This window comes from Natator depressus, chromosome 5 (assembly GCF_965152275.1).
Source record: "Natator depressus isolate rNatDep1 chromosome 5, rNatDep2.hap1, whole genome shotgun sequence".
In the NCBI taxonomy this organism is placed as follows: domain Eukaryota; kingdom Metazoa; phylum Chordata; order Testudines; family Cheloniidae; genus Natator; species Natator depressus.
Genome location: NC_134238.1, coordinates 83,773,750 through 83,789,139, shown reverse-complemented (window position 1 = coordinate 83,789,139; position 15,390 = coordinate 83,773,750). Strand labels below are relative to the sequence as shown.

At 41.7% G+C, this 15,390-nt stretch overlaps 1 protein-coding gene across 1 annotated transcript; it reads left to right on the top strand.

Annotated features, from left to right (window-relative positions):
- The first annotated feature begins 2,827 nt into the window (after positions 1 to 2,827).
- On the top strand, positions 2,828 to 13,672 carry S1PR3 (sphingosine-1-phosphate receptor 3). Its single transcript, XM_074954053.1, has 2 exons — positions 2,828 to 3,230; positions 10,024 to 13,672. The coding sequence occupies exon 2, from the start codon at positions 10,194 to 10,196 to the stop codon at positions 11,334 to 11,336; it is 1,143 nt and encodes a 380-aa protein (XP_074810154.1). The 5' UTR covers positions 2,828 to 3,230; positions 10,024 to 10,193; the 3' UTR covers positions 11,337 to 13,672.
- Positions 13,673 to 15,390: the final 1,718 nt, after the last annotated feature.

The window sequence follows — 15,390 nt, the reverse complement described above, 5'->3', positions numbered from 1 at the left end:
TGAATGTTGCCCCAAAAAGCTGAAAGACAGAAGAAGTTTAACCAATGCCCCACTCTTCTATGAATCAAGAGACTTAGGGGAAGTGTTCTTATGCAAACATTTCTTTTCATTTCCAATATACAGTGACGTATCCAGTTCCTCTAAATCACAGTCCAATGTACAACCTTAACTGTGGCCACCATTAGATTAAGCTATTTTACTGAGAAAGACAAATTGCCTGCGGAAGTGGGCATGTATTATTACTACATTCACAAATCCAAAGTCCTAGTTACCTCAGGGAAATTTAGAGGAATTAGATAAGAGCATTGTGAGTAGTTTTACGTTAGAACTGAAAGGAAGTTTGTTGTGGTGTCTGTGGAAGATATAGGTGTCATGCTGATGGTGGAAAGAAATGTGGATTTAGGTTGCTCTGAAGTTTATAATAGCCTTAAATGGTGATTTCCACATCTCCTGACCTTATTACTCAAGACTGAGAGACTGAGGGCCTGATCCAAAGTCCACTGAAGTCAATGAGAGCTTTGGACCCAGCCTTGAGTGCATAGATGAAGGGATATTGAGGGGCTATTGAGTGGTCAGTCACTGGCTGGCTGTCAGTGTGGGAGTGGCAAAAAGATGAAAATAAGAATGAACTACCATTGGCCCCATAAAAATGACCAAAGGATTGGTTGACAGAGAGGAAGGATAGGTAGGATTTTCACTGCAGCAATGAAAGCCCCAGTCTAGCGAGTGACACTATGATGTGGTCCCCTGCACCTCCACAGAGCCCTATGAAATCAGTGAGGCTCCACAAAAAGTATAAGGTGTTGCCCACATGAAGTCAGGTGCTGGATCAGAGCCTAAGTTTGTAATGTTCTGTTTGGAGGCAGGGTAAGGCCTTAAGAAACAATGACTAAGTAATAGGCCATCATGTGAGGAACAACTATTGTTTCAATTTTGTGTAATGTGAAAAAATGAGCCCCAAATATAAGTACAGCTGTATAGTCCCATTACCCCAAAAGGTTATTATGCCTAATGTTAGAGGAAAGTTATATTTGTCATATTTTTTTACAAATTTAGAAAATAAAAATCAGACTTTGAAAAGGCCATTTGTTCTGCCACTGCACCCCTGTTTGTGCTTCTAGCTTTCTCAATGCTTGAAAATTATTCTGTTTTCCAGGATTTGCTTTTCTACTTTCTCAGTAACAAAACTGCAGACAACACGACAGACCTAAGTATTGCATGGCTGAGCATGTGGCACAAATCCCAGCGTGGCTTTGCTCAACTCCAGGGAGGAGACTCCCAAGAAAAATACTGAGTTACTGAAGCTGAGACGAGTTGGCAACCTTACAGGACTGTCTGCACTTAGCAATGGACCTGTTACAGGGAAATTGATTGATGGAAGTGGTTTGTTGCATCACTCATTCTTACAAGTTCAGCACCTCCACCTAACAATGCTGTCTTTGGGAGAACAGTTTTGATGCATCCACAGACTCCTTACAAGCATGTTTGTACTTTTTGGAACTCCTGATACACTAAAGTACTCAGGACCTCTTGACCAGATGTTTACATATTTTCAAAAGCAGCTGCTTCCACATATTGTAATAGAGCCATCTAGAAGTTATGTGGCTATGAATTGTTCTCCTTAACCCCTGAGGATAGGACAAAAAGTAATGGTCCTAAATTACAGGAGATTTCAGTTGGACATTAGGAAAAACTTCTTAGCTGTATGGGTAGTTAAGCATTAGAACAAATGACCTAGAGAGGTTGTGGAATCTCCATCATTGGAGATTTTTAAGAGCAGGTTAGACAAACACCTGTCAGGGATGGTCTAGATAATTCTTAATCCTGCCTCATTGCAGGGGACTGGACTAGATAACCTACTAAGGTCCCTTCTAGTCCTTCATTTCTGTGATCCCAGAACTCCCTTTTCTCAGTCAGTATCCCTGCCATTGTCAGTGTGGACTCGTGTAAGAACCTATTCTAGAGGAAGTTAGAGGCGGACAGTGTAGTATCCTTGCTGCGAGCCTCCTTCGAGAAGAGCAATTCCTCACATTATGTTCGTGTTGCTCCTATTGGCTCCAGTAGGTGCTGCTCTAATACAAATAACATAGTGACATAGACATGCTGAGCAAAGGAGAGTATGGCTCTGACTCAAGAATGCCAAAAGCTCCAATATCGCAAGAACTATCCAATATTTTTGGAAAATATTAGCATTTTTTTGCCCCAAACTGTTTGATTCCAATGCAGTTCACTGCTTCAAGGCTCTCCTCTGCCACCCTCCTTTACACCTGTTTTTCCCATTCCTGTCACTACCTTTCCCTGGCAGGCATCTGTATCAGAGACTGGTAGTGACAGCAGTAAGACCCTAGGGACAGCAGCCAGCCAGCCTCAGTCCTCACCACAAGAGCACAATATTGAGACAAACCTGAGAAAAGGTCTAGAAATGGGACTTGGAAGGAAACGGGGGAGGGGAAAGGTGAAGGAAAGAGGAGAGGGGAGGGAAACTGAGAGGGAGAAAGGAGTGGAGGGGAAGGGTGGGAGGAAATGGGAAATGAGAATAAAAAGACCCGCCTAGGAAGAAAGAGTCAAGGGACAAGGCTAGGCTCAGGGAATGAAGGGCTGGCAGAAAGAGAAAGAGGAGGGACAAGGTGGAGTGGAAAAGAGGAGAGGCAGGGATGGAGGGAGGATGGGGAATAGAATAATGGCAAGAGGTGGAAGGCCCAAGTAGGAGTGGGCCACAGGACGTAGAAGGAGCAGAGAGGAGGGGGATGGACAGCGGCTGAGAGGGACAAAGGGGAGTGGAAGGACCAGAGAGCTGGGAATGGGAGGAGGGCGACACAGAGGGGAGGCGCTGTGAAGCGGGGCTGTGTGCAGCGGCTCCTCCCAGGCAGCCCGAGAAGTTTGCTGAGCATCCCCGAGACACCGCAAAGCTCTGACTCGCTGCAGGGGAGAGTCACATGGGGCGGCTGGGGGGAAGTTCAGCTGGACTTGACGCGTTTGCTGGCTGGTCCCTGCTTGGCCCGGAATAGAGTCGGAGAGTGGAGAAAGCAGGAAGCCGGAAAGAAGCGGCTTCGGGGGCATTTGCCTGAGACCAGTGTAGTTACTGCCGCGCTAGACCCGTCATCCCCACCCAGAGGACTAGGAGGACACCCACGGAGACACCCCATCTTCTCCAGGATGCTGGGTACCCGAATGCCCCCGAGCGGCAGAGGCGATCTGGGAGCGTGCAGGCAATAGCTCGGGTGTAGAACGTGAGTACAAACAAAGCTAAACCGCGAATCTCCACACCTTTAAACTACAGGAAACTCTCTTTAGAAACCTGGCTACGCTCAACTGCCCGCTGCAGGGGCTGTTAGTCAAGAGGTGTCTATAATAATAACAACAGGACTCACAATCAGAGTCACGATCGTCTTTAATTGCCCGGCTATAGGTCGGTAGTGAGGTATCTGTTGGCTGGTTGGATTATTTGGCGCTGGTTCGGGGAGGGGTGTTTTTTAAAAAGGGGGGGGGGAAGGGATGTCATGCTTGATTCCTGCCTGGAATTCAGCCCCGCACATCCCCGCACCCGGCTTTGTGAGTCCATTCAGTCCTCCCCTTGCGGAGAGCCGGCTGCAGAGTTTGGGAAAGTTTTGGAGTCTCCGATTGGCTTTTGCTGGAAGCTCGCGGCTCGCCTGGCGCTTTTCTAGCTGGTCTCACTTCTCCTTGCAAACCCTGCAGGCGGCGGGGTGCGAGCTGGCTGGTTTCTAGCCTGTGTCGGCTTCTAACGAATGCACAAGAGCGAGCTCTGGCGAGCGGTCCAGCTCCCGACCGCGGGACCCACCTCCCTCGCTGCCGCTCGCGAGTCACCTGGTCCCTCGCGTTCCGGAATCCGAACGTTCACGTCTGTTGCTCCAGCTGGAGGCGGACGCGACGCGGGGTAGATTCTAGTCAGAGAAAGGGCAGGGGATCCAGAGCGGGGGTTTAAAGCGGAGCGTGCTATTTTGACGGGTAGAAGCAGAAAACAGGACTCTGAGGAGGCACTTACGTATAAAGTGGTGCTTACAGAAATGAACACCTACCTAGACATTATAAAAAGAAAAGGAGGACTTGTGGCACCTTAGAGACTAACAAATTTATTTGAGCATAAGCTTTCGTGAGCTACAGCCGATGAAGTGAGCTGTAGCTCACGAAAGCTTATGCTCAAATAAATTTGTCAGTCTCTAAGGTGCCACAAGTACTCCTTTTCTTTTTGCGAATACAGACTAACACGGCTGTTACTCTGAAACTAGACATTATAGACCATTACAGAGGTGGGGCCAACAACTACACATTGCATGCCACCTCTTCTTCACTGGAGTCTCACTCTTCTGAGCTAGCTGGAGTTAGCGGTGTAGAGGCGTACCAAGTACTTTATCCTGAACCTGAATGCGAGGGGCTGATCTTTACGCCATGGTGGGTGTACTGTGTCGGAAGGACACTGAGGTAGCGTTGCTATTTATGGGCTCAGGTCACTTGCACTAGTCTGATGGCTGCGATATGCTTTGCGAGGAAAGGATTTTGTGTGTGTGTGTGAGGGGAGAGAGAGAGAGAGAGATCGGCTAGTTTGGGCAGATCCAGACGTATTTGTTTAGTCATGATTTTTAGACCAATTTGCATTTAAACGTTTCAACTAAAGTCAGAGGGCTGGAATTGTGGTACAACGAGTCCGTCACTTTTGCTAGTCCCAGTTATAAGACGTCATATTATTTGTCCTATTTCCATGTTGATTAATTATCACGAATTTCACCTGAAGAAGTAGTCAAGCCCCAGCCAGCCTTACCTCCATTGTGCTAAGAACACGATTTAGGAGGGCTGTGTGATAGGACAGTTCCAGTGAACAGTCCTGAAGGCGCTAGTACAGTATCAAGGTTGGTGAGCAAGTTCTGAAACTGAAAATATCATTACAGCCCAAGAGCTTGTAATATTGGAGTCAATTACAAATGTAGATCTCCACCTACAGCTGGTTGTTACATTGGCTTGGGTAAAGTTATATGCTGCGGGAACGCTGCATTTCTCTGGTCATTTCATTAAAAGTTATTTAATTTTGTTCTTGCAAATTTTAGTACCTGTCACATTTTATTCCTCAATACTCTCATGTGGTGGTCAGTCTTTGAGGCTTTTTTAAAGTTATACAACTCCCATGTCAGCTTTTATAATCAATTCTTTGTCCTGTGTACTATACTTAATGTAATTTCTAAGGTTGCCTTATACTGTACTAGATAACCTGGAAAAGTATATGTTGGTGCCACTTGCTGCTTTTTTAGATTTATCTGTTGCCACTTTATTTGGAAAGATCCTTGAAAGGAAATTAGTTTGATATATAAAGTGAAGGCTCACTGTCACACTGATTGAATTTTCGGGAGAGTGGTTAAACAGGTAAAGTCATGAGAGTTGTTCCTGATTAGAAAATTACTTCCTGTTTAGAAAAGTGACTCCCTGCATACCTTTAGTTCTTTGTTTAGAAAAGAAAGATCTTTGACCCAAAGTGAGTGAAAGTCGGGGTCACTGCAACCTTTTAGAATCTGGAAACTGAACAGTGGATGCTTTCCAAGGAGGGAGGGCAGCTAGAGGGAGTGAGGAGGAGAAAAGAGTAAAGATAACTTCTGCCAATATGCTTAAAGCCAAGTTTCAAAACACTCAGAGCTCCTATATGAGAGTTGCACGCTTGCTACTTGGAAGAATTACTAATGCAAAATGCTGTTGTCTAAAAACTAGAAGCCAAGAAAAATAACTCTTTATTAAAGGTTTTGGCTGAAGCCATAAAACTGCCAGCACATTTATTTAAAAAAACTTTTAAATTTCTCATTTGTTTGTGCTTTCCAAGAAATATTGTTCTGCAGCTGATGTTTGTTGTCTAAATCCCATTTGAAGCTAGAGCCATTCAATTTCAAACTGGGAATGTAGATTAAAATTCACCTATGTTCCCAGAAAACTTTTTGTATTCTTAAATTTAATGCCCCCAGGGCGTGCCTGACAAACTACACACATTTACTCATCATCTGGAAAAGCTTTAAAAATAAATAAAATAGAAGAAACTTTGGCGTCGTACACATATTCTTTTCTTTTCCTTCTCCTTTCTTAAAATTGTCATTTGTGGGTAAAGCAAATGGCTACATATGGAGAAGGATGGAGACCTGGAATGTGTGGAGTGTCTCTCCAGTCCCTTTATTCAAGAGGGTTTTTTGTTGCTGCTTGGAATGTAGGAAAAGGTCAGTTCCAGTGGTGTACTGGATAGAGATATAATTCAGTTACCAATGTGACTGTGTAATATAATATGTCCTTGTATAGACAAAAGTAAGAGTGAGAACACAGAAACAATGAGCCAAACTCTTTTCTCCTTTATACCCATAAAACCTCTTTGCCTTCAGGGTGGGTGTAACTGAAAGCAAAGTCGTTCTGTTGTTGTTCCAGATAATATAACTCCTAGATGACTATTTCTTCAGTTTACTGCAAGTTGCTGAGTGTCTATTTTGTGGTGCTGAGAGCCCTCAGTTCCCAATGGGAGTCTTACAGGTGTTGCTTAGCACTTTGCAAGATAGACCTATACATTACTTATGTGTAATGGACCAGTTCCTGCTCCATTGATTTCAGTGGTGCAAGACTGGAATCAACAGTGTTGGAGCAGATCTTTGGCTTCCATACAGTCCTATGAACCACTCCAGCAGCACACTGAGACCACAAAGTGTATTAATTGGGCAGTTAGGTATTTCCCTGACTTGGGAAAATCCCCAGCTAACACAGCCACATTATTGACTCTGTGCTACTTCCTCTGTTCTCAACATAGAGAGTATATGGGCAGCACTGATTTGCTTTGGGATCCCAGGCCAATTTAGTGGGTGCTGGGGAGCCATTTCTGCTGGTGTGAGTTAGAGCAGCAAAGGAGGCTGCTATACTTTGTATATAGGGACAAACTAGCCCCCAGCAGCACTGGCGTTTGGGGGAGAAAGTGAGGTGTAAAGGTGGTATACATCCATGTTTGCCCCCTGCCTTGAGGTCTGTACTGAGAACAGCTGAATCAGACATGTAGATGAAGGTTTGATATTTAAGTGTTCTCAGTGAGACTTTCACATGAACCTCCAGATACAGTTTTTCAAGGTGAGTGGATATCACATTGTTGTGAATATGATGGGAGAGAGAGAAGTTTCACAGCTCTCCTGCTGTTATTGTTTAGCTGGAAACAATTTTCTGCTAGGGCAATTTAAAGGAGACCTGGAAATATATTAGGGCTTTGTGATTTTTTTTTGTTTCTTTAATTTATGATGTATGAAGAAGACTTGAATGGCTTTTGTTTTATTTAGAGGAAGTGAGAGTGGGAAAGTCCTGTTTCTTTGTTACATTAGAAGTTGGTCTCATCTACCCTATTTTACTTGGAACACTCTATGGACAACAGGAGAAATAGAAGGATTAGTAAGCAGTGACCAGTCATTTGTATGTAACTGACATTAAGACATTTTGTAGAATGTCTATATCTGTAGTGCTATGTTGACAAAGAAGTGTCCTGTAAAATGTTCTGTCTGACAATGTCTTCTTATAGTAATATTCAACTAACTATTAAAAAAAATTAGCAGGCCTTATTATGCCATTGATTTTTAAGCAGAAAAACAGGAAGTTCTGCTTAAAAATCAATAGCAAAATATGGTCCAAAACATTACTTTTAAATGTTGCTTCCAGATTAAATTTTAATTTTCAAGCATTTTCTTAAATTATTTATTGCATTATTATTAATATAAACATTGAAAAGATTCATCAGTGAGATTCATTTTCTGTAGGTCCTAACTGGTAATATTGCTTACTTTCGATCATGTTGATAAAATCCATCGTTCAGCAGGAAACTCTATTGTTGATTGTCCAATACACTGTCCAAAGCAAGCAAAGATTTACGTTGATTGTGATACTGCATATGATCATAATTTTAACAATAGGTAGTTAAGAACAATGGAAGATATCCTGTGTCTTTTCTGTTGATTAAATATATAGTCCATGTCCTCAGGTGGTGTAAATTGGTGTAGCTAACACTGGCTTTAATAGAGCTGTGCTGATTTACACCAGCTGAGGTTCTGGTTGATAAAGTTTAATATTTCGTTGGTCACATAGGGGACAGAAAGCAACATATTTGTTCTTCTACATAACAAAATGATGGCTCTACTCACAAAATAGTTACTACTGAAATATTTATTTTGTTGCCTGTGATACTGTAAGTAGGTTTCCATTATATCATATATTTATACATCAACTAATCATTTTGTTGTATGCCCAGTGATGAACATCTTTGCTTGATAGTTAGCATATCTAACTATGGCTAGCTGATTTCTTCTGTGGTCACACATAAAAATGTATTATAGTGGGAAGGCATTTACAGTGAATGTGGACAATGTGAAATTACTTTTATAGTGAAGGAGAAACACCCAAAAAGTTTCAGTGCAATACAGTGTGCAGATTGTAAATTATTTATGATAGTCAGCCTCTGCTAAGAATAAAGTTGTTTTGTTTAAAAGGTTCAGATTTATAGGGCTTCAGAAAAACTGTTGGCAACCTAATGGTCCAATCCTATTCCAGTGACATCAATGGGAGTTTTGCCTCCCATCTTCAGTGGGAAAAGGATCAGGCCCAAGTTATAACAGCGTTCATTGAACAATGTATGTATTTTTTATAGTACCTAATAACTAAGTGCTGGTATCAGTCTGACCATGCAGTATCTAAGTTCTAACAATTCCTGCAAAATCGTAAGGCTGAAGCACCACCATACTTACATCATCACATATTATTTTTGCATAGTCATGTAGTCCTTTTGCAGTATTTGTATGCCATAATAAAAAAATATGAGCCTCGGGTCCTCTATTGTGAATTTATATTATATCAAAGTTCATGGAAAAAACTAGTGATGATTCAAAGCCATGACAGAAAAAGAAAAATCAAAGCTGTTTTTAAAAGTATTAGTAAAATATTGTCTGATTAATCTTTCACGTATAATTAAATCAAGAAACTAATGTAGTTCTGAAGTTACATGCTATGAACTACTGATTTCTTTTCATTAGATGGCACAAATAAAGGTTGGACTTAATTTGTATATAAAGTAATGATACTGAAAAGTTACCTAATGCAACCAATTAGTAGAATTGTCTTTGAGCTCGTGGGTTTTCAGATACCAGCTTAACTATAAATAGTATAATTTTGCCATGTTAAGAGAGAGAAACTATTTTAGACATTTATAATACATCTATTACAGTAGCAGCTGGGGCCTGGGTACCTGACAAGTTGAGCACAAGTGGCTAAAATCCACCTTTATACCTTTTCTAATCCTAGGGCTGCCAGGAACCAAAACAGCTCCCACAGCCACTTTTAACAGTCACAGGGATGTTCCACTGGTTTGACATCAGCAGAGCACATAGCATTCAAGCACCGCTGCCTAGACCCTGTCACACTCCTGACCTGCCCCAGAATATCTCCACCCTATCCCAGACTGCCTCATCATCACCTCTGGATTCTCCCATGCTCATCAACACTTTAGAGATGGTGCAAAGTCACTTTGTACGTTTTCAGTGGCCCAGGGAGCATAACAGGAGCTGAGGATCTGATTTGTTATCTTAAAAACTTGTTGGCTTTGGAGGATTTCAAGTAAAACTACTTACAATTATTCCTGCTTAGAGTCAAAATTAGGTAGTTACTAAACTCCCTGAGATTGGTTGGGTGTTTGTGCTAAACCTTCCTCCCTACTCCTCAGTTCCGCATAAAGTACTTTGTTTACTCAGCAATAGATATTTTGGATCCGACAACACAGGGAGTCAATACCCGCCATTTCCCTCTTTTTTCATCAGTAGAATTATAATCAAATTATATGACTAAAGTTTTAGTTAGTAGGTGGTTGGCTTTCAGATTCCAAATGATCAAACCCACTGTAACATCAATCCTTGGTATATATTTAATGTTCCCCACAAATTCGGTATATATTATTACAAGGCATATACATAGGATTTGCTTTATATAAAGACAGTGATATTGACTCTACTTACTTTTTTTCTCCCCCAGGTTCTTGGTTTCACTGCCACTGCTGGATGTTGACATGCAACAACTTCTGAAGCCTGGGGCATCCTCAAACAACTCAGAGAACTGCTTTGGGGAATGTGACTTGAGTTCCCTCTTGTGGAAAGATATTGGAATTAAACTTTCATGATTTTAAAAAACAAAACAAACAAATTATGGCGACAGTTACTATGCCACTTGTTGCTACGTTCACCACTCCAGGAAATGAAGAATCTGACTCTGTAATTTTGCTACATTATAATTATACAGGAAAACTTATTCTAAGAGAAAAGGCGACTGATCGCATAGGGTTAACAACTGTTTCATTTCTGATCATATGTAGTTTCATAGTCCTGGAAAACTTGATGGTGTTGATTGCCATATGGAAAAATAACAAATTTCACAACCGTATGTACTTTTTTATTGGCAATCTAGCTCTCTGTGATCTGTTGGCTGGAATTGTTTACAAAGTAAACATTCTTATGTCTGGAAAAAGAACTCTGAGCCTGTCCTACACAATCTGGTTTATTAGGGAAGGAAGTATGTTTGTTGCCCTAGGAGCTTCCACTTTAAGCTTATTAGCCATAGCCATTGAGAGACATTTAACTATGATCAAAATGAGGCCTTATGATGCAAATAAAAAGTACAGGGTCTTCCTTCTTATTGGAACATGTTGGCTTATCTCGGTTTCCCTCGGTGCCTTACCAATCCTTGGCTGGAACTGTATCAGCAATTTACCAGACTGCTCAACAATTTTGCCTCTTTATTCCAAGAAATATGTTGTATTTTGCATAAGTATCTTCATAGCCATTTTGGTGGCAATTGTTATCCTTTATGCACGTATTTACATACTGGTAAAATCCAGTAGCCGTAACGTCACTAATCATAGTAACTCAGAGAGATCTATGGCACTACTTAGGACAGTTGTTATTGTAGTTGGTGTTTTCATTGCTTGTTGGTCTCCATTATTTATTCTGTTGCTTATAGATGTAGCCTGCAGAGTAAAAGAATGTGCCATTTTATACAAGGCTGACTGGTTCATTGCTTTGGCTGTCCTCAATTCTGCGATGAATCCCATCATCTACACTTTAGCCAGCAAGGAAATGCGTCGGGCTTTCTTTCGCCTTGTTTGTGGCTGTCTAGTGAAGACCAATGTGGCTAGATCTTTGCCTATTCAGCCCACTCCAGATCAAAGCCGAAGTAAGTCTAGCAGCAGCAATGCACAGAAACCAAAGGATGATTTCCCACAGATTAGTGTTCCCTCAAGTATAAATGAAAAAGATAAATCATCATTTCAGAATGGAAACTTGTGCAAATGAAGGACTCTGCAAGTCAAGGACTCATCCATGGCTTTTTAGGATTCAATTACAAGCTTTCCATTTTCATGCACTTAAATCATAGGGGAAGATACTAACCACTTAGTTAACTGAGTGTCTATTTATCACATGACTTGTTTTGCTTTGGGTTTTAATTCTGTAAAAGATCTGACTCAGGAAAGCTTTTTCTACTACCCAACAGTCTGCACAAAATCCTTGTGTCATGATGACATGTATGACATCAGTGTATTTGGTAAAGTCTGATCTTACAGTACATCTACATCACCTATAAGAAACGTCAGCTATTATACATATCCCACTATCCTGTTTATTGTTAATTGGGAGAAAGGTTACTTACATTATACAAAGTGCATCATATTTCTCTATACATATTTTGCTGTTATGTTAATAGCCTTACATGTATGTGGTATAAATAACTGTATATTTGTACATTTCTTTATTAAATAGTAATTGTATGGCAAAAGTTTGTATTATGCTATGCATAGTATTACAGTATATAATGCAATAATACAGATTATACAAGTATGTAGAAGTTTCAAATTGTATGTTTGAAAATGTATGAAGTAGTAATCCTGAACTGAGCAGATAAAGATGCTATGTCTACTCAGTACTTTTTCTTGCAACCAGTAATCACAGAGTGCTCATGTTTACATAGTAACAGTATGATAACTAGGGCCGTGGCCAAATTTTTTCAGTTTATTTTATGCAAACTGTAGTGAATAACCACTGAAAGTAAGTATATATGTTTGTTATTCAAGGTAGTTAAAATATGATCTAACAATTCACACATATATCAAGTGTAGGTACTTTTCCAATGCATGTATTTTTACTTACATTTTTAAATATATTGCAAATAGTATGTCAAACCTGTGAAAGTCTCTACAAAGTGGCATTCTTCCACAGTTAAAACAGGCTTTCTTTAAAGAGGCAATGGACCATGACAAAATCCTTGTACAACCTCTGGAGTCCCATCCAAGAGCTAGTACAGCATGGAGCTGTATTAACATCTTCTAGGGACAGATCCAGCTGATGCAGAACTGTTCATTTGGAGTCATGCTGCACAAGAGAAGGGATATTACAGTTTGTTCCTCTGGATGTGGAATGGCTCCCCATGAGTCCACTGGGGACCTGGCCCTCTGCACCCATGTTGGCACCCCAAATCTATCCCCTGTGAGGACTTTGTGGACTTTTCCTGCCCTGCAATCCCCTTCCAAATGTGTTAGCCCAAGAGGAGGTAGTCTGGTCCATTGTGATTAACAGCTCATAAATACATGGGGCCAGAGCCTCAGCTGGTCTAAAGCAGCATAGCTTGCTTGAAGTCAGTGCAGCATGCCTGATTTACACACAAGTATAAAGGAGTTGTGCTTTAAGGCTGGGATTTTTTCAAAGGGACCTATGTGAATCAGGTGCTCAAATTAGCTCTCATTGACTTTCAATAGCAGTTGAGCACCTAACTCCCTTGAACCCATTTGAAAAGACCAGCCTAAATGAATCAAACCAAGCATTAGAGTCATAGAGTTTAAGACCAGAAGGGACCACCAGATCATCTAGTCTCAGTGCCTGTATATCACAGTCCCCCACCCCACCTAGCACCCACACATTAAATCCAACAACCAAAATTAGACCAAAGTATTACAGCCCACAGGAGACTAGACTATTATGTGCCGTAGGGAAAAAAGGGGCACACCACTGCCTGAAGCCCCTGCAATGGCAGGGAAATCACTAAGTAAGGTATCGTAATCCTCAAAAAATCATAACTCTTCTTAATTCACAACTTACAAAAACTGGTGCTTAGTTTTCTTGCTCTTATCTTAATTAAAGCAGCTGTGTTTAAAGAATATGTCCAAATATGTACAGTGCATAAACCCTGTAATGTATGTAGCAAAAGCCTTTCGACATATACCGTTTTGCCTTTTCATTGTCAAGTGCAAGGTAAGAGTCTATGTGTAAAAATGTCAGTAGTCTTCTGACAGCTGTAAAAAGAAAGAGGCTGATTTTGCAGCAACTGTGAAGATACCAATAAATATGAAATGACTTGTATAAAACAGAGACTTCCCAATGCAGTGAGTTACAATTTATAAGCCACTTGAAAGAAAATCTTGGCAAAGAGTGGCAAGAAAACAAGTGTACTGACATAGGAAACTGAACTGTGGCTATGAAGTGAATCAAAGCTGTAGGATTTGTATGTGTATTTGTTATAAACTGAACTGTGGCTATATTGTAGTTTCATGGTTTATCTCTTTACATCTTGGAGTGATGTGTGGTTATACTCTCCAGTCTTGGACAGCTCTCTTGACAGGAGTGTCATTAAAAATGTTTGCTAAAGTCCTTCTGTTACCTGTTCTTCTAAATGTTTGATTTGTTTAAATGACCAGTCTTCCCCTAGCCCAAAAGCTTCATTCTCAGCTATTGTAAACAGGAAGGGCTTGAGCAACTCAACTCCCATTAGTATGAGGGAAAGCAGTGTGGCTGTTGTCTGGCTAGGCCGAAAGAATGATAGGAGACATTAGATATGGGTTTAATCAGGCCGCTACTTTATTAGTAGATGTCTGGGACTAACCCAGCAGATAAAATGTGCAGTGCAGGTGAAAACCCCCACAATTCACTGGGGGGTGGGGAGTGCTTTTTCAAGCACCCCACACACACACACACACTTTTCCGTTCATGTCCCTCCAGCAGATCCACTGCCGGGAACCGCCAATTCCGGGGCGGGGGGCCTCCACCAGCTCCCCCCCTCCCCTTTTCATCCAGGTCCCTCTAGCAATGCCCTTGCTGGTACCTTTCCGACCACCCCCCCACCCCCCCGGTTAAGGTGGACGCTAATGATGGGGGGGTTGGCTCCCGGCTGTACCAATCAGAGGAGTCCCCAACCGCCCCCGGCTTGCTCAGTTACCAAGCACCTCTTCTTAATTCCTTTTCCAAGCCATTTATCCGGTTTTTTGTGCCTTAAATTATGGAGTACCTGCACTGAACATCCGCTATACACTTAAATAAAGAGTTGTGACATACGGCCTACCGCCCGTCATGCTGTGCATGAACAGAGCCCACCTGAACCTGCTGCGAGGAAGGCAAAAAATCCCCACTGCACCTGGCCAATACGTTGGTAAGGGAAAAATTCCTTCCCAGCCCACCTTAACAGGGCAGCTAGCGTAATGCTCACAGCAGATATAGCTAATTACCTGGCATATTTCTGATCTAAATAGGGAGGGAGGATGGGTGCTACCTAGCCTGTTCAGAGTGATGAGGGGAGTCCAGGCCCAGGCTGACCTTTTTAAACCCCTCATTCCTAGGTGGTGAGTCATCCAGCACACGGACTGCTTTTCCAGCAGTTTTACATCTCCCCTCCTCCCCAGAAGCCAGAAAGCATTGCCCTCTTCTCACGGCCAGCCAGACATGCTCCCCCTTGCTTAAAGCGCAGGGCAGTGAAACTCACCCCATGCCTCAAGTTAAGAATGGTATGTGTGTGTCTCCATACTTAGATCTGAAATAAGAATGAAAATACGTGCAGTAGAACCTCAGTTACAAACGCCTCGGGAATGGAGGTTGTTAGTAAGTCTGAAATGTTTGTAACTCTGAACAAAACATTACGGTTGCTCTTTCAAAAGTTTACAACTGAACATTGACTTAATACAGCTTTGAAACTTTACCATGCAGAAGAAAAATGCTGCTTTCCCTTTATTTTTTTTTAGTAGTTTACATTTAAACACAGAACTATACGGTATTTGCTTCTTTTTTTTTTTTGGCTCTGCTACTGCCTGATTGTGTACTTCAGGTTCCAAATGAGGTGTGTGGTTGACTGGTCAATTTGTAACTCTAGTATTCATAACTCTGAGGTTCTACTGTCGTAGCCAAAGCCCACATACATGTCCATAAGCCTAAGCTTAAAAGCCCCATTCCATTCTAAGAAACTATTTGAGTTAGCCCAATGTACGAGCCATTCAACTGTTTGGGGCCTCATGGTTCTAGGTTGACATGGCAACCTTCCACCCAACCCTGATCTCTCCCCCTCATTCTGGCAGTGGATTCCAATGGAGAG